The sequence below is a fragment of the Mauremys mutica genome, chromosome 3, assembly GCF_020497125.1.
Source record: "Mauremys mutica isolate MM-2020 ecotype Southern chromosome 3, ASM2049712v1, whole genome shotgun sequence".
Taxonomy (NCBI): Eukaryota; Metazoa; Chordata; order Testudines; family Geoemydidae; genus Mauremys; species Mauremys mutica.
This window is the reverse complement of record NC_059074.1, coordinates 8,889,134-8,912,673: the sequence shown is the minus strand read 5'-3', so window position 1 is coordinate 8,912,673 and position 23,540 is coordinate 8,889,134. Positions and strand designations below refer to the sequence as shown.

The following is a 23,540-nucleotide window of genomic DNA, read 5'->3' as shown; positions in this document are numbered from 1 at the left end:
TGCTCTGAGGCATCAGCATATCAAATGACACCACAGTGCTGCTGTCTCAATAGGCCTGGGAACCAAGGCAGCAGCATCAGGGAACTACTTCAAGCACTGATGCCTAGGCACAAAGGCACTGGATTCCCCCAGCCAAGGCCTCCCAACATGACTTCATTCTCTTACATAGTCACCACATCCTAACTAATCTCTTGAAAAGCCTATAGCCCCACTCACTCTACCTCACCTCCACCAAAGTGTGGGAGCAAAAAGACGACTCAGTGATATATGTGACTGGGACTAGTGTGTGTTTGACTAGGGAGGCATGAGCAGGGAGTTTAAAGTGCTGATACTTCAAGGCAGAAGCTTTTAAGGGTTCTCGCAGTGCTGCTTCCTTGGTTCACTGAGTACCTCAGCATAGAAGAGCGAGCTCCTATATACCTCAGGCTATCCAGAGAGCTCAGGCCTCTCCCAATCAGGCCCTGCTCTGCAATGGCACCCAGGTCCTTCCACATCTTCTTTTTGCTTTGAGTGCACCATGTTGCTTACCCTCTAGGAACCATTGCAATAGCTGAAAATAAGTCAGAGCACAACATACTCCACCCAACCCTGTCCCCAAAATATCTTGAGGCTGAGAGCAGTGAACGAAATAGTGTACGGCTGTTCTGGCAGTTTTAAACTGGCTGAGGATCCCCTTTATGCAGCTGTCATTCCCTGGGGTTATCTCTCTCCCTTCACAATGTGAAAGGGTCAGAAGTGGAGAAGTCTGATCCAATATGGTTTGAGCCTTGAGAATGGGGGCCAAAGTGGAAAAAAAATGAAGTAGGAAAACCATAGGACTACAAGAGGAGGAGGGCTAGCTCAGTGGTTTGAGCATTGGCCTGCTAAACCCAGGGTTGTGAGTTCAACCCTTGAGGGGGACACTTAGGGATCTGGGGCAAAAATCAGTACTTGGTCCTGCTAGTGAAGGCAGGGGGCTGGATTCAATGACCTTTTCAGGGGGTCCCTTCCAGTCCATATATTATATTAAGACAGGTCTAGAGGGCCCCTGTTCTCACTACCACTTTATTCTGGAGGAGTATTAGAAATGGAAACCTAAAGCACAGAACTCAAACCTCTAACCAGATTGTTATTTACAAAAGATTCAATGTAGGCCATCACCCAGATAACTATTGGTTCAAACAAGACTTCCAATAGAACCTCAAGTGCCACATTAATATTTCAGAGAAGAACCAAAGAACTGACAAACATAACAGGTTTGCAACCAAGAGCCATACTGGGTCAGACCAATGGTACATCTTGCCCAGCATTCTGTCTCCAACCATGGTCAGTACCAGAGCTTCAGGGGGAGTGTATAGAACAGGGCAATTTTGGAGAGATCCACTGTTGTCTTCCCCTCTCAGCTGCTGGCAATCAGAGGTTTAGGATCATCCTGAACATGGGGTAGCATCCCTCCCAATCTTGACTAACAGCCACTGATTGGCCTCTCCTCCATGAATTTATCTAATTCTTTTTTTAGACCAGTTGTACTTTTGACCATCAAAACATCCCATGGCAATAAGTTCCATGGGTTAATTGAGCATTGGGCAACAGGGGATGGTTCACTTGACGATTACTTGCCCCAGAAGGAATGAACAGGACATCTGGCATTGGTCACTGTCAGAAGACAGGATACTGGGCTAGATGGACCTTTGGTCTGACCAATATGGCCGTTCTTATTATATGAAGGAGTACTTCTTTGTTTGTAGTAAACCTGCTGCCTATCAAATTCATCTGGTGACTGCTGATTTTTGTATTGTGGAAAAGGATAAATAACACTTCTCTCTATTCACTTTTTCCACACCATTCATGAATCTAGACCTTTGACCAGATCGTATTACCCACCCAGTCACACTGACTTTGAGGAGCTGCAGCAAATGTGATGGTATGAAAAAGCCCTGAAAATAGAGAGCCACTGCCACACCAGTGAAATGGATCTATACCTCTCATGATTGCTGAAAACCATTCCCTCTACGAATAGAAATTGTTAATGCCTTCAACAGTTGCACACCTGCCAAACTTTCTGAAAAATGCAATAGTCAGCTCAGTCCTCAAAAAACCATCACTTGACCATGAAGATCTCTCCAACCTCTCACTCATGGGCAAAATGAATGAGAAAGTTGCAACCCCAAGCTCTACTAACATGTGGTATTAGCCAACATCTTGGCTGCCCCACAATCTCAATTTCAACCAAGGCACAGCACAGAGACAGCCCTAGTGATACTAAAAAAGAGGATGGCCTTGAGATCTTGCCTCTGTCAATGGTCTTAATGTTCATGCTCAAACTCACATTGGATCTCTCTGTAGCTTTTGACACAGTAGACCAAGAGGCAGGAGTAGATGGCACAGCATTATAATGGCTCCAATTCTTTCCTCTCCAGCAGAACTCAGAGGGTGACATAACTGCTTTTACTTTCTGTAGGCCCTTACCTGTGATGTCTCACTGGGATCCATAATATCCCTCTTACATATCAATATCTGGGAGCGATAGTAAGACAATACGCTCAGGTATCAAGAATATGCTGGTGACCCGCTTTACATATTAGTCATCAGTCATGCAACCACCACCTTTTCTAAGATGTTAGAATGACTATAAGAGATCAACTCTTGCATGAAGAGCAGCTGTCTCAAGCTTAACACAGGCAAAAATCAAATAATGCTAGTAAGAAGGAGGAAAATGCTTTGAAGAACTAACCAGACACCATTCCCAACTTCTACTCAAGGTGTACAGCCCCAATTGTCAAAGTGGATTGAACCTCAGGGTCCTGTCGCACCTCCCTACTCTTGGCATGACCAAGTATTCATCCAGGCACTGACACTACTTGGTCATCTAAACATCAGTGTATAAACATGCCTTTTCACCTCCAACTTGCTTGGAAATTTCACCTCTTCCTCCTGGACAAGAACCTAGCCATAGTAATCCATGCATGTGTCTCTTCAAGACCATTATGTTATTGAGGCCGAGGTGTCTGCTGGTATAAAATGCTATCATCACCTTCATGGTCCAGGTCACCATGAGCACAACAGGCCTTCCTCAAAAGCCTTCACTAGCCCCCAGTCAGTTTCAGATGGCAACCTGAGCCCTCACTTCTAATCTTCACAAACTATTAATGGATCAAGCCCTATACATTAGGAACTATGTTTCAGTCTAGGAATGGACAATGCAGATGACAACGCCCAAGACAATGTGTGTGAGAACTATGCATCCTTGGTTGATGGGATCCAGCCACAGAATGAACTTCCAGAGTAGTTTAGGAATTGTCATATTTGATCAGACTCAAGCACTATGTAGTCCAGTATCCCACCTCCAGCCTGCACCAGATGCTTCAGAGGAAGTTAAGAACCCTGCAGCAGGCAGATCCACCACATAAGGTCTCATCCTGATCTAACACAGTTTGGTTTAAAACTGTGATGCATGAAGATTAGGCAAATCCAGAGACCAAACCCTGATCAAGAAACACTACAATGCCTTCCTCTTCAAAAAGGTTTTCCACCTTACCCAGAATGACACTCTCAATATTCACACCCCCAAACACCACCAAATCTGACTGCCCACAACCCTCCCAACAACAAAAAACCCATAACACAAGTAGGGTTTTTATCCTGAGAAGGGAAAAAAGTCAGATATCGTGTAACCCACACACCTTCTGGGTGTGGTGTTGTCCCATCTAGTGGTACCAAGAACACTTAGAGACAGATAAAATGAGTCTGCTCTACAGTCTTAGCTAACAGGCAGGTGGCTTTTAGCTTATGCAGTAGAGGTTCATGTACTAAGCTCCAGAGGTTCCAGGTTCAATCCCATCTGCCCATGACTGGGGTCTGTTGGTGTTACAATTGCATTGAATCCTTTAGGGATTTTGTTATTGCTATTTGTTTTATGAAGAACTCCCATAGATCCTATGGTGCTAGACAGTAATATAACACTCAGAGAAACTATTTGCAAGGCCAGAACTGTAGGTTGAATCTGAAGCAAAAGCTAGAGAAGATAGGCTACAAAACCTATTACCTGAACCATCCATACCCTTTAAAAGGAAAAGGCCTAAGTAAAACTAAAATGCAGAGAATAGGAGAACTGCAATATGAAAAGCCAAGAATGTGACTGTATTCCAACTGTGAATGCTAACCATTTTTAAACTAGAATCAAGAGCTAGAAATACAGTTGATCTACTCTTTGGTGTAGACAGGAACATGCCATAATGTACAGTTTTTAATTTCCTGGTGGCAATATTTCTGACCACACTACCTTTTTTGGTTCTTTATCAGGCCTATAAAACACACATAATTATACATGCACATCACTAAAATACGGTAGTTCAGTGTATCACATCAGGCGACACCAACCCACCTACCCTGGGACACTAAAGACAAACTGCAAGCAAAAGGATCAGGAAGTAGCCAGTGAGCCAGTTAGTTATGGACTTCAAAAGACTAATTATAAGCACATACTAATTATAAGCACATACATAAAGGCTTAGTTACAGTATTATTACATACATCGCAAATGGCAAATCCTACAGGGCAGGTACCAACTCTTAAGCGTAAAAGTAATATTAGCAAATAAGTTTCACAATTAATACTAAAAGAGATGAAGAGCAAACATACTTGAAGAATGGGAAGATCACACAGATGGATGCGCTCATGGAGAGCAATCCCAAAGCGGATAGATGTTGGGCAACAAGATGGCAACTTCACCCCCCCTTCCAGATACAAGGGGAATGGGGCGGGGGACACTCCCCACATTCCACCTCAATTACAGTCAGGGGGGAGAGAAACCACACTGCAGTTTTCTCCCACTCCGTTTCTGTTACAGATTAAGGGGGAAACCACACATCTCCCCCCCATTTCAATTACACTGGGGAGACACACACCACACATCTTTCCCCACTGTAGTTACAGACAGAGGGGGAGAGGAGAACCACACTGTACAGTATCCCCCCCCCGCCCCCGCCCCATTCTTCCCCTCAATTCTCGTGGCAGACAGAGAGAGGGGGAGGAAGGGGGGGAACCAAACCACATTTTCCCTACACACTCCGTTTCAAGCACAGATTGGGGGGGGGGGGGGGAGCCACACACTATTCCCCCCGCCCTCCATTGCGGGTCCAGGTGGGGAGTGGGGGCAAGGGGAGGGGAGAACCCCTCCATCACACGCCTGCTGAAAGAGGGGTTCTCCCTCTTCACTCCCACGGGATCTGGGGGTGGGGGGGGGGCGCTTCTGACCCAGCCATTTCCCAGCTCAGCCCTCTCCTGCACCGGGGTCTCCCCCTCCCCAGCGCCCTCCTACACTGGGGCGCTGTCCCGCCGCCCCGCCTGCACGGGGGCAGTGTGTGAGCTCTCACCTCGGAGGATCCCCTCCACCCTGAAGCGCCAACGGAAAGGGAGCGGGTCGCCCACCCCCCCCACACCGAGGCCCAGGCTACCGCACTTACCTCAGCCCCCGCCCTGCCTCTCCGCCCTCGCTTCTCCCCCCGTCCACCCCGGAGCCGGCGGCGCAGCGCGAGGAGGTGAAGAAGGTAACGGCCGCGCCTCCCAGACCCCCCCCGGCAGCGCCAACCCCAGCACCCCCCGCCCCCAACGGCGGCCTCCGGCCAGCCCCGCCCCCTGTCGGACGCCGGCCCCGCCTCCGCCCCTCGCGCCGCCACTCCCCGCCCCGCCCCTTCGGACCGCCCCGGAGAGCAGCGAATCAGAAGCAGCCAGCTGGTTGCTAGGTAGAAGAGCCGGCACGCCGCTGCTCGGCCCTGATTGGCTGCTTCCCCCGGGGCGCTAGGAACTGTTTCCATGGCAAAGGGAATAAACTTGCCGGGAGCAGAGGAGACGGGGGGGCCGTAGAGGGGGGCGCGGCTCCGGAGCACAGGAGGCCAGGTGAGAGCGTGGGGGAGGGGCGTATCCCCGCCAGGGGCATCGTGGCGATGGGGGGTATCGATATCACGGGGGGGGGGGGCGCTCGGGGTATCGCCTCCATGGCGGTCAGGGGCACTGGGGTATCGATTCCCGAGACGCGGGGGGCGGGGTTTCTGGGGCAGCACTCGGGATTACCAGCTGGGGGTGGGGGGTGGATGTCACGGGGCATGGGGCGCGCCAGGGGTGCAGAGGGGGCACTGGGAGTTATGGATGGGGGGCATTGGGAGATAGTGGTACCCCAGGGCGGGGGGGGCACTAGGTATGGGCAGTGCTGGGGGCGCGTATCGGGGGATATCACTGCTGCAGGCTGCTGTGGGGATACTGGCGCCAGAGGGGGCAGGGGGAGCACTGGGGGATATCGGGGTATAAGGGGGATATTAGTTGCAGGGGAGCACTGGGAATGTCTAGAACCACCTGGGCCATTGGGGGATACCAGCACCACAGGCTGCTGTGGGGCATATCAGTCCCACGGGGTGCAGGGGGAGAACTGGAAATATACAGTACAGTGCAGGGGTACTGGGGGATGTCAGGCTCCAGGGAGCACTGGGTCCATGGGGGAGGGGGATATCAGTGCTGCAGGGTGAAAGGGGGAGTACTGAAGGGAACTGATGCCATAAAGCACAGGGGCACTGGAGGCTGGCAGAATGCAGGAGAGATTATGGTTTTGATGCCATGAAGAGCATAGGGCTTTCAGTGCTGCAAGGCCCAAGATGCATCCTGGAGAGGATCAGTGCCATGGGGCACTGGTGGGGATTATAGATACCCCAAGGCAATGGGGAGTTGTGGGAGTTAGAGACTGTGAAGGGCACAGGGGGTATCAATGCTATAGGGTACCGCGGCACTGAGGGGTATTGATACTGCAGGAATAATAGGGAGTATTGGTTTCATGGGGTGTGGGGAGCACTGGGGTATCGATGGCACATGCCACAGCAGGAGACTTGGGAGGAATTGATGCCAAGGGTGGCACTAGGTAGAAGAGCCGGCACGCCGCGGCTCGGCCCTGATTGGCTGCTTCCCCCGGGGCGCTAGGAACTGTTTGGGGAGGAGGTGACCAGCTCTCTGTGGGGAAAGAAGTAGTTCAGGACTATTTAGAAAAGCTGGACGAGCACAAGTCCATGGGGCTGGATGCGCTGCATCCGAGGGTGCTAAAGGAGTTGGCCGATGAGATTGCAGAGCCATTGGCCATTATCTTTGAAAAATCATGGCGATCGGGGAAGGTCCCAGACGACTGGAAAAAAGCTAATGTAGTGCCCATCTTTAAAAAAGGGAAGAAGGAAGATCCAGGGAACTACAGGCCAGTCAGTCTCACCTCAGTCCCTGGAAAAATCATGGAACAGGTCCTCAAGGAATCAATTCTGAACCACTTAAAGGAGGGGAAAGTGATCAGGAACAGTCAGCATGGATTCACCAAGGGCAAGTCATGCCTGACTAACCTAATTGCCTTCTATGATGAGATAACCGGCTCTGTGGATGAGGGGAAAGCAGTGGATGTGCTATTTCTGGACGTTAGCAAAGCTTTTGATACAGTCTCCCACAGTATTCTTGCCAGCAAGTTAAAGAAGTATGGGCTGGATGAATGGACGGTAAGGTGGATAGAAAACTGGCTAGGTGGTCGGGCTCAATGGGTAGTGATCAATGGTTCCATGTCTAGTTGGCAGCCGGTATCAAGTGGGGTGCCCCAAGGGTCGGTGCTGGGGCCGGTTTTATTCAATATCTTCATTAACGATCTGGAGGATGGTGTGGACTGCACCCTTAGCAAGTTTGCAGATGACACTAAACTGGGAGGAGTGGTTGATACGCTGGAGGGTAGGGATAGGATACAGAGGGACCTAGACAAATTAGAGGATTGGGCCAAAAGAAACCTGATGAGGTTCAACAAGGACAAGTGCAGAGTCCTGCACTTAGGACGGAAGGATCCCATGCACTGCTACAGACTAGGGAGTGAATGGCTGGGCAGCAGTTCTGCAGAAAAGGACCTAGGGGTTACGGTGGACGAAAAGCTGAATATGAGTCAACAGTGTGCCCTTGTTGCCAAGAAGGCTAATGGCATTTTGGGTTGTATAAGTAGGGGCATTTCCAGCAGATCAAGGGAAGTGATCATTCCCCTCTATTCAGCACTGGTGAGGCCTCATCTGGAGTACTGTGTCCAGTTTTGGGCCCCACACTACAAGAAGGATGTGGATAAATTGGAGAGAGTCCAGCGGAGGGCAACAAAAATGATTAGGGGGCTGGAGCACATGACTTATGAGGAGAGGCTGAGGGAACTGGGATTGTTTAGCCTGCAGAAGAGAAGAATGAGGGGGGATTTGATAGCTGCTTTCAACTACCTGAAAGGGGGTTCCAAAGAGGATGGATCTAGACTGTTCTCAGTGGTAGAAGATGCCAGAACAAGGAGTAATGGTCTCAAGTTGCAGAGGGGGAGGTTTAGGTTGGATATTAGGAAAAACTTTTTCACTAGTAGGGTGGTGAAGAACTGGAATGGGTTACCTAGGGAGGTGGTGGAATCTCCTTCCTTAGAGGTTTTTAAGGTCAGGCTTGACAAAGCCCTGGCTGGGATGATTTAGTTGGGTTTGGTCCTGCTTTGAGCAGTGGGTTGGACTAGATGACTTCCTGAGGTCCCTTCCAACCCTGAGATTCTATGATTCTATGACTAGAGGCTATCAATGTTGTGGGAAGCAAAGGGGATATAGATACTGCAGGGCAGTAGGGAGTATCGACTCTATGGGGCTGTATGCAAGACTACTGATGCTGCAGAGAACAGGGGGCAACGGGGGAGTTTCACCGCCAACTTCATGCAGCGGGGAGGGAAGAGGGCTGCAGGGCTATTAATGCCACAGGGTGCAGGGAGCCCTGGTGGTATCAAAGCCTCACAGTGCAGGGAGCATGGGGTGGTGGTGGGGTATCACTTCTGTGGAGGCTCAGGAGATATCAGTGTACCGTGTTTGGGGGCATTAAAGCTGTAGGTCACAGGTAGAGGCTGTGGGAGGGACTGATGTCATGGAGGCCCTGGGGGGATCATTTCAACCAGGAAGCACAGAGACAATCAATGCTATGGGGAGTAGATCTGGGGATATCAGTGCCTTGAGCAGGGTATCAGTGCCTTGAGTGGAAGGGGGTATTGATAATATAGGGCATGGGGCTCTCACAGGTATTGAGACCACTGGGGGTGTGAGGGTGTCAACTCTGGAGTACTGAAGGGTGTTAATGCCTTAGGGTAGTTGTTGGCAGAGGGGACACTAGTGGAACACAGCACCTTGCAATGAGATGCAGCAGCAAGAAGATCAAACTTGTACTTATTTTGCTGCCCAGCCACTCAACTGCTTTCTAGGTTTCTCTCTCTGTTTCAAATGATTTTTCCCCAGATCAGTCCTCTTGCAGTTTCTCATGCTGAGTCTCATATACTTAGTTAGTCTATAAGGTGCCACGGGACTCTTTGTTGCTTTTCTCATATACTTTGTTCTTTTTGGTCTATATACTCTAATCTCTCTGGCTCACCTTTCTATTACTATGGTTTGCAACAGTTGAAATCCACAGACGACAGTACACCTCTACCTCGATATAATGTGACCCGATATAACACAAATTTGGATATGACGTGGTAAAGCAGTGCTCTGGGGTGGGGGGGGGGGGCGGGGCTGCGCACTCCGGTGGATCAAAGCAAGTTTGACATAATGCGGTTTCACCTATAATGTGGTAAGATTTTTTGGCTCCCGAGAACAGCGTTATATCGAGGTAGAGGTGTATATGTGAATTAACTACTGTTGACTCCCAGGATGATCATTTACAAGCAGTCCTCTCTTCCTTTCTAAGCCTTACAGTTTGGTTAGTTCATTCCAGGTAAAAGTCACATTTATACCATCATGTGGATTATGATCGTTAAATTATTTCTATGTAACATGTGTTTTTAAACCTGTGGGTACATGAGTCTCTGATGAGCCAGGAAGGCTTAATAAAACAGTGCCTCTGCAAGACTTATTCTGACTATGATTTGCAGAAGGCGAAGGCCCGGGAATGGTATTCCAGAGGGTTAAGCCTAGATTAACATAGCTAAAGGAAATGAGTTTAATGCCTTAGTTAATATGATCTGATCATACATAGCATTAATCTTTCTTAAATGCATTCAAATTATTTTTTAAAACAAAGGGTTTGACCCAGCTCCTATTGAAATAACAGAAAGTCTTTGTTGTCTTTAATGGGAATTGGATCAGGGGGAATGAAATCATTCTGCTGTAATAAACAACTCCATTTGCTAGGAGTGCACAACTGTATCATGAAGCAACCAATAAAATCATAGGTTTCAGAGTAGTAGCCGTGTTAGTCTGTATCCACAAAAAGAACAGGAGTAATGTGGCACCTTAGAGACTAACAAATTTATTTCAGCATGAGCTTTTGTGAGCTACAGCTCACTTCTTCGGATGCATACAATAAAATCATGTTATAGAACACTAGGATTTGTCTGTTTGATTCTTATCTCAAAGGAGCACATATACCAATATAGTTCTGGATTCTAAGGAGCACCAAGCATATTACCCATATAATTAATGTTACCCCTGGCTATCCATAATAATCCTTAGTACTTGTATGGCCCATTTAACCTTCAAAGCACTGTACAAAGATTCATTAACTGACTGAATTGTGAAGGAACCATTGCAAGAGCCAATCTCCACTGGACTGGTGCTGGACATCATGGGGAAGAAATGTTGCCTAGTCAAAGAGAAGTCTTAGTGACCCAGAAAGAACCAAAGAAGAGAGTTGATAAAGGTACAGCAACTCAGGAAATGCCTCGGGGACAACAAGGGTAACCCTCACCTGTCAAGCTGGGTGTGGTACTGCAGTCCTTTTCCCACTTCTGGCAGCCCATATAGGTTGTCAACATTGGTTGGCAGGACTTCAGTGGCTCAGCCCTCCACCCAAGTCACAAAGTCCAGATGAACCCCTTCTGGGGTAGTACAGAGGTCAATAACTAATAATCTGTTTGCCCTCCCTAGAGTCTTCCGCCCTGGCTATGAGCCTTTTAAATTCTGCTTCAACTAAGAATTAGTTAATTCTAACTAAGGCCTGCCCCTTCTTGGGGCTTACACCATTTAAACTGTGATCAGTAAGGGAACCCATCCTGTACTCTACTGGGGGTCCCAACCAGGGACCCTAGACACAGCAGCCACATACTTGTCTTGGTCTCTTCCTACAAGGCCCTTTTATCTCCAGCCCTATCTCAGCACCAGCATCCTCAGGGGCTTCTCTCTCTGCAATCTCTCTGTGAGTTCAGCCTACCATAAGCTTTACTTATTTGTGCGGCTCCTGCAGCCAAAGAAGAACTCCCACTCCTTTGTTCCTGCCCAAAAACTGACCTGCTAAAGGACTGCAGCTGCTTTTATCTGAGCTTGCTGGGCTCTGATTGGCTGTCACTAGACCTTCTAGCCCTTGGAGGAACAGGTCTCTGTGGCTTCCAGATGGCTGTTCAAGTGGGCTTTTCTAGGAAGGCCTAGAGGACCTACCTTTTCCTCCCACCTCACTGTATCCTGGGGCAGGATGTAGTAGAGCAGCAGGGATCCATATGTGGGGTACCAACGGAGTTTGCTGCTAATATGTACAGTCTGTTTCTAGCCCTGCTGATTTAATACATGAGTACAGCAATGGAAAAGTGTTCAATTGCCTAAGTAGTATATACCTCGATAGCATTCTCACCATGTACTTTTGACAGGTTTCCACACCCCATTTTGGGCTTGTGTCCTGCCATCTTTTTCCGTTGGTGTCGCGGTTTGGTGCCGTTGTTCATTCTGAAAAAGATTTTTTTTTATTTTTCATGTTTGAATAGGGGGCTTGTTTCATCTTGTGTTTGGCCACATTTAGAGAAAAAGGTTGAAAAATAGAAAGAAAGATTAAAAAAAGAAAGATTTGGGGAGATGATTTTTAAAGAATAGAAAGAGAGGAAAAAATAAGCACAGGGCAAAGAAAAAAACGGTTAGAGAATCAAATAAAAGCAATAAGAGAGTCTGTGTTACTGAACACTTGCAGAGCAAAGCATCCTACCCCAGCAAGTGTCGGTAGTGAAATTATAGGTGTTCTGGGTGGGAACCTTGGGAGCTGTCCCCGTCTCACGGTGGAATATCCGACGCTGTTTTATAGCTACATCCCAGAATGCACTTTTTGAACCAATCCTTTCATACCACTAGACTAGGAAGGCGTCCAGTCTGTGAAAGAAACATATTGAAACATCTCTGAGGGTGAAATCTTATCTCTATTCAGTTTCTTAATGTATTAGACATAGACTTGCGTGTTTTACTTTATTTTGCTTGGTAATTCACTTTGTTCTGTCTGTGACTACTTGGAACCACTTAAATCCTACCTTCTATATTTAATAAAATCACTTTTTACTTATTAACCAAGGGTATGTATTAATACCTGGGGTTGCAAACACCTGTGCATATCTTTCTATCAGTGTTATAGATGGCGAACAATTTATGAGTTTACCCTGTATAAGCTTTATACAGGGTAAAATGGATTTATTTGGGGTGTGGAAACCCATTGGGAGTTGGACAGCTGAGTGTTAAAGACAAGAACACTTCTGTAAGCTGCTTTCAGTCAAGCCTACAGCTGTTAGGGCATGTGGTTCAGACCTGGGTCTTGGTTTGCAGCAGGCTAGCGAGTCTGGCTCAAACCAGGCAGGGCACTGAAGTCCTAAGCTGCCAGGGCAGGAAAGCAGGGGCAGAAGTAGTCTTGGCACATCAGTTGGCAGCTCCCAAGGGGGCTCTGTGATCTAACCCGTCACAGCACGCATATTCCAATTCTGGCACCAGACCACCTAGGCACTGAGTACCTTAATTGGAAAAGGTATTTCTCTATGGTTCTTCAGGTGCTTGTGGACGTTTCATGGACATTAACGCAGGCTGGTCCAGAAAGGTGCATGAGGCATGCATCTTTTGTAACACTGGCCTGTTCAGGAAGCTGCAAGCAGGGACTTTCTTCCCAGACCAGATCACTGTAGGGGAAGTTGAAATGCCCATTGTGATCCTGGGAGATGCCACCTACCCCTTAACACCATCACTTATGAAGTATGAAGCCATACACGGGGCATCTTGACAGCAGCAAGGAGCGGTTCAACAACTGGCTGAGCAAGTGCAGAATGACTGTTGAGTGTGCTTTTGGCTGTTTAAAGGCCCGCTGGCACTGCCTATATGGGAAGCTGGACCTGGCCGATGACAATATTCCTATGCTTATAGCCATGTGCTGTACTCTCCATAATATTTCTGAAGGGAAGGGTGAAAGCTTCACTCAGGACTGAATTTGAACAGCCAGAGACCAGGGCTATTAGAGGGGTGCAGTGCAGCAATTTGAAGCTGGAAGCCACTAATATTTGTATCTATGCTTGGGAGTGCAGTAATGTAATGCTAGGAGGTGATTGTGGTTGGTGCAGACGATGCACTGTGGAGGTTTAAGATGATTATCTGTTGCTTTGCAGGGCTCTGTTTACTTTCAATTAATACTATCTTCTCCCTGTATGATGAGGCATTCCCAACTCAGGTTTACACAGGTACTTAAGGGAGGGATCATAAAAGCAGCTGTTTAAGGAACTGAAAAGGGTGCTGAGAGAGTTGGCTGATGTGATTTCAGAGCCATTGACCATCATCTTTGAAAATTCATGGCGATCAGGGGAGGTCCCGGACAATTGGAAAAAGGCAAATATAGTGCCCGTATTTAAAAAAGAGAAGAAAGAGAACCTGGGGAACTACAGACTGGTCAGCCTCACTTTAGTCCCTGGCAAAATCATGGAGCAAGTCCTCAAGGAATCCATTTTGAAGCACTTGGAGGAGAGGAAGGTGATCAGGAACAGTCAACATGGATTCACCAAGGGCAAGTCATGCCTGACCAACCTAATTGCCTTCTGTGATGAGATAACTGGCTCTGTGGAATGGGGAAAGCAGTGGATGTGATATATCTTGACTTTAGCAAAGCTTTTAATATGGTTTCCCACAGTATTCTTGCCAGCAAGTTAAAGAAGTATGGATTGGATGAATGGACTATAAGGTGGATAGAAAGCTGGCTAGATTGTCGGGCTCAACAGGTAGTGATCAACTGCTCGATGTCTAGCTGGCAGCCAGTATCAAGCGCAGTGCCCCAGCGGTTGGTCCTAGGGTCGGTTTTTTTGATCAACATCTTTATTAATGATCTGGATGATGGGATGAATTGCACCCTCAGCAAGTTTGCACATGACACTAAGCTGTGGGGAGAAGTAGATATGCTGGAGGGTAGGGATAGGGTCCAAAGTGACCCAGACAAATTGGAGGATTGGGCCAAAAGAAATCTAATGAGGTTCAACAAGGACAAGCGCAGAGTCCTGCACTTAGGAAGGAAGAATCCCATGCACCACTACAGGCTGAGGGCCAACTGGCTAAGCGGCAGTTCTGCAGAAAAGGACCTGGGGATTACAGTGGATGAGAAGCTGGATCTGAGTCAGCAGTGTGCCCTTGTTGCCAAGAAGGCCAACGGCATATTGGGCTGTATTAGTAGGAGCACTGCCAGCAGATCGAGGGAAGTGATTATTTCCCTCTATTTGGCACTGGTGAGGCCACACCTGGAGTATTATGTTCGGTTTTGGTCCCCCCACTACAGAAGGGATGTGGACAGATTGGAAAGAGCAGAGGGCAACGGAAATGCTTAGGGGGATGGGGCACATGACTTATGAGGAGATGCAGAGGGAACTGGGGTTATTTTATCTACAGAAGAGAAGAGTGAGGGAAGATTTGATAGCAGCCTTCAACTACCTGAAGGGGGGGTTCCAAAGAGGATGGTGCTAGGCTGTTCTCAGTGGTGGCAGATGACAGAACAAGAAGCAATGGTCTCAAGTTGCAGTCAGGGGCGGCTCTAGGCACCAGCAAAACAAGCTGGTGCCTAGGGCGGCAAAATGTAGGGGGCGTCCCCTGCCGCCGGGGAGGGCGGGAGGCTGGGCTGGCGGACCTGCCGCAGTCATGCCTGCGGGAGGTCCACCGGAGCCCCGGGACGAGTGGACCTGCCGCAGGCATGACTGCGGAGGGGGCGCTCGTCCTGCGGCTCGGCTGGACCTCCCGCAGGCATGACTGCGGCGGGTCCCCTCTTCCCGCGGCTCCGGTTGAGCTCCCGCAGGCATGCCTGCGGGAGCTTAACCGGAGCCGCGGGAAGAGGGGACCCGCCGCAGGACCGGGGAAGGGCGGCGCAGCGCACCGCGCTGCTTGGGGCAGCCTGATTTCTAGAGCCGCCCCTGGTTGCAGTGGGGGAGGTCTAGACTGGATATTAGGAAACACTATTTCACTAGGAGGGTGGTGAAGCACTGGAATGGGTCACCTAGGGTGGTGGTGGAATGTCCATCCTTAGAGGTTTTTAAGGCCCAGCTAGAGCCCTGGCTGGGATGATTTAGTTAGTGTTGGTCCTGCTTTGAGCAGGGGATTCGACTAGATGACCTCCTGAGGTCTCTTCCAACCCTAATATTCTATGATTCTATGAAAGAAGAGCCTGTGTAGAAAGAAGGCAGTCATCTGTGAAACCAGGGTTGGGATTATTTTTGTTTTTGTTTTGATGCTTTGATACTAACTTCTCTCTCAGAACAGGAACATGACTGCCTGAACCTGTTTTTTTGTTTTGTTTTGTACTGAACTGCTTCATCAGCCTGCAGTGTTATTGTAAGCACTGTCCTTCCTATGCACTGGATGAGGCCAGGCTGCTGTAGAAAAAATATTATGTTATCATGTAGGTTAAAACTATATCAGTGCAATGCACAAGGAAGCCAAATTAAGGTTACACAGACACTTTGGAGTGCTTGACTTTGCAACCTGTCATCTAGTTACATAACTGCTTTAAGAAACTCCACACTAAAAAGAAACCAGGAACTAGGAGTCCTATCAGAGGGTCTCCTGATCTAGCTATTAAACCATATTGCATCAAAAGATAGCGAGGACAGGAAGTGTGTATGTTTTACCGGTTCTCTTCACTCCTCTGCTTCCATCATATTTGTAAAGAAATAGAAAAATACAAGGAAAGGGTGATCTGCTGGGGCTGATCCTGCCACATTTTCAGAAGCAAAGAAGGGAATCTTGACTGGATAGACTGCAGGACTGGGTTTTCCGTAAGGTTTTTCTTGTGAGCCTCAGAGCGTGTTTGTATTGGCAAAGTGTTATACAAAGGTGTTTGCTGAAGGTTTTTGTAGTAGTTGGAGTTATGGCAGGATAGCAATATATACTGTATCAGAGTTAGCTTTTCTTTTGTTCCACAAGTCCTAAATCATCCTGCCATCATGAAAGCTTTAAAATAAACATACTGAAATATTTACAGAACAGGCACCCGATAACCATATTAAGGACTTCAGACATTTTTAATGTCACTTCATTTAAAAGAAATTATTCAATTTTCAGAATGTTAGAATCTAAGACTACAATCCTGCCACTGGCTCCTGGGGGATGGGCTCTTATGCAGACCCATTAAAGCCTGTTACAGGATTTAGGATAAAGAGAAAGCTTTTCACGTATTTGGACAAATATTTGTATAAAGACACTACAGTTTAGACCAGTAGAGATGACATTTGTTTGGTGCCACAAAAGAGAGAATTAATAAAAAAAACATAGTGCAGTGACACATTTGACCTCAGGTCTCCAATTGTTGTAAAAAAAACCCCAGTGCCATAAGCCACAGAATCAATACAAACATCCAAAAACAAATCCACTAAAATGCAGGAAGATAGGAGCTTTCATTCAATTCTTAACCATTTTGAATCCCATTCTGCTAGTTTAAATGTAAGCATTTATGTTTCTTAAAATGATGTATAACCCAGTAGGGAAAATAGTGCAAAAGTATCTCCAATGTTATTACATTTGTCTTTAAGGAGATTAAATCTTTGCAGCTTGTTTTCTCTGCAGCGTCAGGAGCTTGGGGAAAAAAACTTATTTGCTTCCTGATTCTTGCAAAACCTCTTTTGGTCATTCACTGATCGAAAAACAAGGGAAATCATTCAACATAATTCCTGATTGGAAAGACCCACTTGATTTATTTGTTAGCAGTAGCAGTATGACAGTATCATACAGAGACCTAGTCAGGCTTGAGGGTCCCATTGTGCTGGCTGCTGTAGACATATAAAATAAAGAACAGCCACTACCCCAGAAGTTTTGAAGTCTAAGGCCCTGATCCAGCTGTATTCTTAAGCACATGCCTAATGTTAAGCACTTAAATAGTCCCATTAAAGTAAATGAGACCATTCACATGCTTAAAATTAGCTATGTGCTTAAGAATCTTGCTGAGTTGGGTGGGGCATCATAAATTTACTATAGTTGCAATTGAAGGACTAGCCCTGTCTGTTGTCAGCAAAGGATCCCATTTACATGGGTAAGGTTTCCTCCAAAAAAGCAGGTAAAGATGCAGAGGGATTTTCTCCTTCTGAGCCCTCTTTTAAACACAGTGTATAGAGACTGGAGGCCCTTGATTTCTTTACCCTTTCCCACAGGTTGAAGGTGCTGGAAATATCCTCCTGCACCATTGTTTTGAACAACAGTTTTAACTACGTACCACCATCGGTCTTAAATTGATCTTTTTCTTTTAGTGGATTGAAATGATTTTTTTCTCATAAGCTCCATGGAATCTTCCTTAAAGATTAGATTCTCATAGCCTTCACTCAGACGTTCAAGGAAATAAAAGGGGATTAAGGCCATCCTGACTCCGTCATTTGCCCCTGCTCAGATTGTGACTCTCTGAGATACAATTCTTCCTCTCGTCTTCCCCAGGAGCAGAATCCTAGTTTATAATCTAGCCCTAACTGAATTAAGGCCAGATCCAGAACCCAGGTAAGTTAATGGAAAGACTCCCATTGACTTTAGTGACTTTGGATCAGGCCATTAGTGCATATAGATATTAACGTAATGAGCACAATATAAAAACCTAGCTCGATCTCTGGGTTTGTAGTGTTATATTTGCATATACCCGTGGGCCTGAAACAAGCAAATAAACCAAAAAACCTTCAACCAATAACCCAAGCAGAAAACCCAGAGATTCCATAAAATCCACTAGGGACTTTGCTGTTGCTTTTGATTTTTACGTGGCTTGTTTACACAAAACCTTAGGTTGACATAAGGCAGCTTATGTCGACCTAATTATGTCAGTGTACACACTACAGCCTTGCTCAAACCAATGTAAGTGCCCTACTACACCGACATCATAACTCCACCTCCGGAGAGGCATAGGGCTTATGTCAGTGTAGTTACAGCGACACAGTGTCATTGTGGGTTACTTACATTGGCTGTTGGCTGCCTTGTCAATTTCACAGCTCCATGCTAGAACCTGAAATTGACAGGAAAGTTGGGTGGGTGGGTGGCTTCAGCTAGAGCCAGGCTGGGCCCATGGGGCTCCGCGCCAGGCTGGGCTGCCCCTTGGGGTCCTGGCTTCCTCCTTCTCAGCAGGGCTTCTTCCCTGGGGCTCCCTGCTCCCCATGAGGAGCCCGGCAGCTGCCAGGGCTCCCGGCTCCCTGCTGGGAGCACAGCAGCCACCTAGCAGGGAGTGGGTAGCTGAGAGCTGGAGGGGATGCCCCCAAGCTACCAGTGGAGACCTGGGAGCCCGTCTGGGAGCGGGGAGCCTCGGGGCAGCTCCTGGGCAGGGAGCCCCAGGGGAGTCCGGCTCCAGGGGGAGCTATGCTCGGAGCTGAGAGTCCAGGCTCTCAGCCCCCCCTCCACAGCGCCTCTTAAATTGGTGGAGTAGCTCCTGGTGAGGACATGCACCACCGATGGAAGGAGGGCAGAGTGGACACGAACCACCACATTAATTACCTAACATAGGTTGACTTAAGTTTTTAGTGTAGACATGCCCTAAGATAGATAAGCTTGATGCTGTGCATATTGGTAGATTCTGAATGGCCTGTAGGATTTCCACAGGGTAAATTTGAGCATCCAAGTGTTGTGATTCTTCTTCATTCAGCTTTGCCAACTGGATTTAATTGAAAAAGGTCTTGATATTCTTTTGTGTATCTGTAAATCTTATCATAAAAGCTTCTAAAACCATAGAATTGTCCTTTTCTATAAGAAATGTTAACTTTACTTTGCAGGGTTCAAGTTTATGAGGAAGAGTTTTACTTGACTCATTGCTATGCCATGGCACTTCTACATTCCTTCTTGATTAAATTCATGGTTGTCACTAACATGTGCTTTAGCATCTGCAATGGGGCATCACAGAAATAATGCTGGTCTTTTATTCTAATTGTTGTAGCCTCGTCTGCAGAAGGATATCAGGGTGGCCTGCAATCTTGCATTCCTGATGGCATTTGCACCTCCCAAAACCATGGATGGCCCCAAACTGCAAACCAAGATGAGCACATGGACACCTCTGAACCATCAGCTTATGAATGACAAGGTAAGTCCCATACAGCTGAGTCAGATATAAGCCAAATCCTGCTTCCCTTACTCATGTGAGGAAACTTTAATGCAAGTCAGTCAAGAATGATATAATCCATAGTTAGAATCCATCCTATTATTTAAAGGTAGATTTTTCTACTGCGGATGAGCCAAATCTTCAAGTCCTTTATCTCATGGAAGTCACTGAGAGTTTTGCCTGAGTAAGGAATCAGTAATAATTGTTTAAAGACTGGAGGATTTAGCCCGGTAATATTAATTTATGCTGTATTGTGCATAAACTTTCAAAATAGAATTCCCTGTGTCTTTTCTTCTATTTTCTTGCCACTTGGGTTACTTTAAAACTACAAATGTCTTTGAATTGTTTAAGGTGCTGGACTGATATCCTTAGGGACCGAAGTCTTCAGTTGAGCCACAGAACAAGTGCAGCACAGACAGGGGCAGTGTAGGCTTCACCAAACGATCAGTGTGCTTCATCTTGGACCAGAGAGGTTCATGGTGTGTGGCTACTCTGCTGAGATTGCCGCCAAGGGTGCCAGATATGTTAGAAGTCTTAAGGAGGTGCCCAGTTTATGAGTAAAAATAATTTGGTCCCTAATTTCAAACCCTACCAGCTATATCTGGGGCAAGTGCAGCTGGGCTCTCACACACATCATCACCAGTAATATTCTTTCATCAGAATTTAGTTAAGAATTCTCTTGATAACGTTCCAGAATATAATCTGCTTTCCCATACCTGTGCTGGTTCTGCAGGGCTGACGCAGGAAAAATAGAAAAAATATATTTATGACCACGAAAACCAACAGATACTACTCTTAGTACACACACGGAGCAGATCTGTCAAAAGAGAAAGTGCCATTTTTATGTAGTCATTTTTCTGATCATGTCTGCACTTTTAAAAGGGATCAGAGTGAGAAGAGAAAGGGACTTTGAGTCCTGAGGGGCAGAGTAGAAGAAATCCTGATGATAGACTCATAGAAATGTGGGGCTGGAAGGAACCTCAAGAGGTAAAGTAGAAAGATTGGAGAAGAGAAAAGAGATGCTTAGGATGGTGACTTGTAGTAAAGAAGGCAGTGAGGGACAGGAGTGGGAGGAGATCAGAGTAAAGATAAAGCAGAGTCATGCAAAGCCTTGAAAGAGAGGACAAGAAGCTCAAACCTGATGTGGAAGAGGAGGGGAAGCCAGGGGACAATTATACTGATTTCTGGTAATTTGTTTCCAAATGTCTGGAGTAAGCAGAGCTTCTTGGCAGAGTTGGCTCAGCTGTATTCCTAAGAGTACTGAAAGCAAACACGGTATCTTTCTTTGATCAGAGGCCATTAACATCGCTTTCAGCTATGAAATAACTCCCCTGTTTCACTTAAATTTTCCAAACCAAAACTTAGATCTTTGACTATATATCATTTTCTTGTGGCAAATGTTTTCAAAGTTGAGCCAATAAAAGGCTTACTGGAGGGCCTATTATTTTGCCAAGTGCCCCGTGCAAATAAAACAAAACAAATAATAACTGGAAACATGCAAAGAAAAGAAATGCCATTTTTCCACCCCTGCTGAGAGAGACAGAGTTAGGGTTGACAGTTGGACTGTACCAAATGTCAGCACGGATATTGTCTTTCTCTGCAGGAGCCTTTCTTGCTGGCTGCCAAAACAACATGTTTGGAGTTTGCAATGATGAATAATATTTTCCTAGTTATGGTTAGTAACTGTTTCAATGTGCACTTGTGAGCTGAGTGAATGAGCGTCTCCTCTTTGATCCTTACGACAGAATAGCTACTGTATTCTCTACTTCCCACTGCACTCTCTTGAGTGATAGAGGCAAGAGTCTGATGCTTTCAGTCTGTGTCCTAGTGGATAAATGCCCACATCACAAAACCACCACTACACTTGCCACTAATTGTGCCTCTGAGTGGTAGTCTCTTCAGAGGCTGTGGATGGCATGGGCCATTTTCTTACCCCTAAGGGTGGGCCCTCCGACGTAAGGTTGGAGCACATTGGCAATGCCATGTGGGGAAATATGAACTGCTGCTGGCCTGGCTGTAGCTATTGAGGCGACAAAGAGAGGTCTTGAGGTCTGTCTCCCAGGAGCTTCTCGGGAGCACTGTATTCACTAAAAAAAACAAGCCCTAAAATGAATAAAGGGCATAACTGTCAAATGAACCCTTTAAGGTCCTGATCAATGTGAATGGAATACGTGGACCCATGTGGATCCTATTGACTTCTGTGGACTCCATATCGGTATAAGAATTTCCCTGCAAGGACCAGATGGCGGTATCGAGGACTCATGTTTTACAGGCTACGTAGATCCTTTTTCAAGCTGGAGTTTTTTCCCTGAGACATACTGAATCACCTCTATGTGTTCTACTTTATGTGTTTCTGTGATTTTTTTTTTAAACAGGTATTTGAAGAAAGAAGAGCCTTGCTTGGAAAATGGGTAAGGTTTTCTCTTTAAACGTATGTGTTGGTTTCAGAACTAATGAAGAGATGACCGGGATGTGAATTTTAAACACATTTCACATTTCAAACAATGAGACTAATTTTCAGGGTATAAGTGTCAGAAATGGACAGAGTGTACTGTTGAACCTCTGGTGAAACATAAAGCAGCAAGTTAATTCCTGGCATAACTTTGGAGGGGTCATGAACTTGAGAAATCTGGCCCAGTATTTAGAATGTTTTGTAATGGGATGGGAAGCCCAAAGAAAAGTCTATGAAGAAGTCTTCAGCAAAGATGTCTGATGTTTAAGGCTGCGAGTTTGTCATAGAAGTCACGGATTCCATGACTTTCTGTGACCTCCGTGACTTCTGCAGCGGCCAGTACGCCTGGCTCAGGGGCAGCTCAGGCAGCCCCTGTGCCAGTCGCATCAGCTTCTGCTGGGGCAGTCTTGGGGCACCGTGCCCTCATCCCCCACCAGCAGCAGAGTTTGGGTGTGGGAAGGGGGAGGAGGTTGGGGCATGGATGGGGTGAGGTGGGCTCTGGGTGATGCTTGCCATTTCCAGGGAGCCCCTCAGGTAACATCCCCCTTGCTCAGCTCGTAGGTGGAGGCGTGGCCAGGTGGCTTTGCATGCTGCCTCCTCCTGCAGGCACTGCCTCCACAGTTCCCATTGGCCACGGTTCCCGTATTTACTTTTATTTTTGTTTACTGCCCATGACCTGTTCATGACTTTTATTAAAAGTACCTGTGACTAAAACATAGCTGTACTGATGTTTAGATAGTGCTATAAAAGGCCAGGAAGGCTTTTTAACACTGGAAATAGATAGATAATAAGTGTGATTTATCCGTGATAGTTATATGGCCCTTTTACGTGATTACCTGTCAGTCTTTTAGTGTTATCTTCACAAGATGCTGGTGAGTCAGGGTAGTGCTATGATCCCCATTTTATAGATATGGCACTGAGGTACAGAGTCTGTAGCAGAGAAGGTAACTGAACCCAATTCTCCCCAAGTCCCACACTAGCACTCTAACCACTGGAGAACCCTTCCTGTCCTGTAAGGGAAAATCAAATGAATGGAACAGTTCTGGGAGAGCACCTGTAATGTTCATCCTGTGCCAGATGAACAGAAATAAACACACAAGAAAGGAGCATTCAGTAAGAATGAATTCAGCTATGTATATTTGTCATCCTCAATGGTAACTGCATGGTTTTTTCAAAATGTTGCCAGAAGAATAGGTGTCGGGTATGTGGCCCCATAGATATACAAGTCAAATAGAAGTATAAAAATGATGATGATGCTTCTCTCCACTGTGTTGTGATCCCCAATTCTTGCATAATAGCACTGTTTGACTAGTGTAGCTATATAAATTTAAAAGGTCACAGGTGTTAAAAACTTTTGTGAATAAACTGGTCTGTTAAGGACAAATATTTTGTATTTAAATTCATTGTGACTGTTCACAATTACAGGAAACATGCCTTGTGTAGCAATTTGGCACATGTATGTTTAGATAATAAAGAATGTACTCCAGTTTCAGGAAATAAAATAATTAAGTTCTGATTGTACAAAAATAGTTGTTTGCACCAGAGCTCAACGACTGCCAAACACAAAAATTGAATCTTGAAAATTGCAGTTTCTGTTTTAAAATGTTCCCAGAAAATCTGAAAGGAAAAGTACAAACGGTTTAGCACGTATATTACTAGCCATGGGCTGTAAAAGTTGAAAAACTAAAGCTTCCTTCTCCCAAAATGCAATGCAATCTTCTGAAAGGTTAAGGATCTGACACTGCAAACGATACGTTAGTAACTTTGCTTATGTGCTTAGTTCCTTTGTTCTTGATTC

The 23,540-nt window shown here is 46.4% G+C and overlaps 2 protein-coding genes across 4 annotated transcripts in view; one reads left to right on the top strand and one right to left on the bottom strand.

The window, feature by feature from the left end:
- FZD3 (frizzled class receptor 3) overlaps nucleotides 1–5,484 on the bottom strand; it is a 79,586-nt gene extending 74,102 nt beyond the window's left edge. The window contains exon 1 of one of the 3 annotated variants that reach the window (XM_045012069.1): nucleotides 5,445–5,484. The gene's annotated coding sequence lies outside the window, so the exon portion shown is untranslated. Of the gene's footprint in view, nucleotides 1–4,620; nucleotides 4,642–5,354; nucleotides 5,376–5,444 lie in introns of those variants that run through there. The other 2 variants (XM_045012070.1, XM_045012071.1) reach the window with 2 other exon arrangements.
- Nucleotides 5,485–19,176: 13,692 nt separating this feature from the next.
- The window catches only part of FBXO16 (F-box protein 16), a 34,505-nt gene continuing 30,141 nt past the window's right edge, over nucleotides 19,177–23,540 (top strand). The window contains exons 1-2 of the mRNA XM_045011124.1: nucleotides 19,177–19,272; nucleotides 21,666–21,701. Coding sequence (XP_044867059.1) covers nucleotides 19,177–19,272; nucleotides 21,666–21,701 — 132 coding nt within the window. The remainder of the gene's footprint in view (nucleotides 19,273–21,665; nucleotides 21,702–23,540) is intronic.